The sequence below is a fragment of the Sinocyclocheilus anshuiensis genome, unplaced genomic scaffold, assembly GCF_001515605.1.
Source record: "Sinocyclocheilus anshuiensis isolate Anshui unplaced genomic scaffold, SAMN03320099.WGS_v1.1 scaffold453, whole genome shotgun sequence".
Classification (NCBI taxonomy): Eukaryota; Metazoa; Chordata; class Actinopteri; order Cypriniformes; family Cyprinidae; genus Sinocyclocheilus; species Sinocyclocheilus anshuiensis.
Genome location: NW_015537979.1, coordinates 209,183 through 211,850, shown reverse-complemented (window position 1 = coordinate 211,850; position 2,668 = coordinate 209,183). Strand labels below are relative to the sequence as shown.

Here is a 2,668-nt window from a genome sequence, read left to right as displayed (position 1 = left end):
TATTTTTCTTACAAAAACGCATCGATTCGCTACAGGAGGCCTTTTTTTTTTTTTATGGAGGGGCGCTTTTTATTTAACTTCTTTTGGACTGAAGCACTGCAACACCCGCTGAGTGCCATTAAACAGCTTGAAAGATCAAAGACAATTTTTAATATAACTCCGACTGGATTCGTCTGAAAGAAGAAAGTCATATACACCTAGGATGCCTCGAGGGTGAATAAAACGCAGCCTAATTTTCATTTTTGGGTGAACGAACCCTTTAATGATGGATTTGTTTCTTTTAAACATGCAGCTTTTTTCTTCGCAAGATGTTAACTGATGGACTGGAGTGGTGTGGATTACTTGTGGATTACTGTGATGTTTTTATCAGCTGTTTGGACTCTCATTCTGACGGCACCCGTTCACTGCAGAGGAGCCATTGGTGAGCAAGTGATGTAATGCTACATTTCTCCAAATCTGATCTGATTAAGAAACAAACTCATTTACATCTTGAATGGCCTGAGGGTGAGTACATTTTAAGCAGGTTTTTTTTTTTCCTTTAAGAAAAACGATCCCTGTGTGCAAACACATTGCCCATGCTACTGAACACTGGGGAAATTGGATATTGGTGTTTAGGGTTTGATCAGGTGATACTCCCATAGTATTCAAGGTATGTCCCTCTTCACTCCCTGGATATGAAGTCAGGAGCTTGTGCATCTCCAACCACTAATTATTCACGACTCACAGGATGCAGTCTGCTCCTTCAACCATATGTTAATCTGTCTGAGCAACCACCCCTTATAATTACCTCTCTCGCGTGCTTCTTTTCTATGGTAACTGATTTTCAGTCTGCTGTTAACACCATGTGTGTGCAGATACATGCAGTATGGCACTTATTTAAGATTTACCAAACATATGCACTCCACAGCTGGTTCTTCCTCTCCAAGTGCTCCTCTGTCTCCCGGGCCCCGGTCTCTCTCCTGTCCCCCAGCAGCGGCCCTCAGGTTGGAGATGGGACCACGTGCGGGCAGACACTCTCCTCTGTCTGAGAGCGTGGGCTTCATGGATATGTGCCTGACAGGGTGCAAAGCAGAGCTCCTGGCTTCTACCTTAAACATGCTGGGACCCTTCCTGGAGGATGAGCTCAGCGCAGACCCCCAGCCAATGAGACTGTGGTTACGGGACACTGCTATTACACTAAAGGTGAGAATGAGGGTCAAATGATGCCCACACTCTCTCATCCTAATCAGAGCTAATGGAAGACTAGTCATTCCCTTTGATAGATTATCAGTTATGTGCTTAGTGACAGTGACAGTGAAATGCTTTAATGCTACAACATTTTGCAAAGTAAGACAAGACAAAGGCAGTGAAAAATGTTTTCTGCTCACTGTTTTCTCTGTTTCTGACAGGATGATGGTCCTCGTGTCTACCCGACCGCTCCTCGGCCAGTTCCTGTGCTCTTCTCTCTGGACGGCATTGTTTTGGAGCGTATGGATGATGGAATCCTCAGCTTGAGACGTGAGTCGTTGGGGTTTGAGTTACAGCAGCTGCTCAGATTACAGGATATCTGTGCTGTCACCTGTTAAACTAACGTTTGCTTCCTCTGTTTCACTTTTACGCACGCAGCTGCGCAGAGCCAGTCAGGGATTGAGTCAGAAGGGGACAAAGATAGAGCTGGCCAATCCTGCTCTAGAGCTGAGGAGAAGAACAATGTATGATATATTAGAAAATTATCATACACAATGCAATGTTGCATTATTTAATGTGTTTAGCCTATTTCAGTTTGGTTTTAGATGTTAAATGAAACATCTGCCTCTATTGTATTTTTCAAATCCCATTTTCACTCACATTTAATGTGAACATGGCATTTCAAGATGCCTGATGTCATAGAAAAATGAAAGAATGAATGACTTCTGACGTTGTTGACATTAAACCTAGTGTGACGCATCTTGACACACCATATTTTAATTATACACAAGCGCGAATGAGCTTTGTATGGTAGCCCATTTTCGCCACATAAGAAAAAAAATTATGCTTTGGTAAATCATAATTATGACACAAGTCAAAATTCAGAGATGGAACTTGAAATTTAAATAAAAATAAATATAGAAGTGGATTATTAATTATGAGATACTAGTCGAAATTGAGATAAAAAGACAAGATAATTATGACAAAATAAAATTGAAATTTTTGTTATTATGTTTGACTTTTTAGCTCATAATTTCACCTCTTTGTAATATCAACTATCATAATTGACTTAAGTCATTTTCAACTTTTTTGGCATAATTATGTTTGTCATTAATTTCGACTTGTGTCATTGTTTTTGTCAATTTCAGCATGTCATAATTATGACATCTCATAATGTTGACCTCTTGTCATTTCTCTTTTTACTTTTTCTCATAATTATGACTTGATATCTCCGTTTCGAACTTTTATCTCATAATTGACTTAGTAGCTCATAATTTAAAATGTTCATAGTTGTGCTTTTTATGCCATAATTATGTGGCCTTTTTATGTGGCCAAAATGGGCTTCCATAAGTTTTTAGGGCATTTTGTGTGTGTCTGTGTGTCTGTGTCTGTGTCTGTGTGTAGTAATCATCCTACTACTTGTCCGCTTGATCCTATTCCATCTCATCTCCTTCAAGCCATTTCTCCTGCCGTTGTACCTGCACTCACACACATACACACA

The 2,668-nt window shown here is 40.0% G+C and overlaps 1 protein-coding gene across 1 annotated transcript in view; it reads left to right on the top strand.

The window, feature by feature from the left end:
- The window catches only part of LOC107672988 (UHRF1-binding protein 1-like), a 40,448-nt gene that overhangs the window by 34,207 nt on the left and 3,573 nt on the right, over positions 1 to 2,668 (top strand). Inside the window, exons 18-20 of the mRNA XM_016466390.1 lie at positions 908 to 1,182; positions 1,389 to 1,497; positions 1,606 to 1,691. Of these exons, the coding sequence (XP_016321876.1) occupies positions 908 to 1,182; positions 1,389 to 1,497; positions 1,606 to 1,691 (470 nt within the window). The remainder of the gene's footprint in view (positions 1 to 907; positions 1,183 to 1,388; positions 1,498 to 1,605; positions 1,692 to 2,668) is intronic.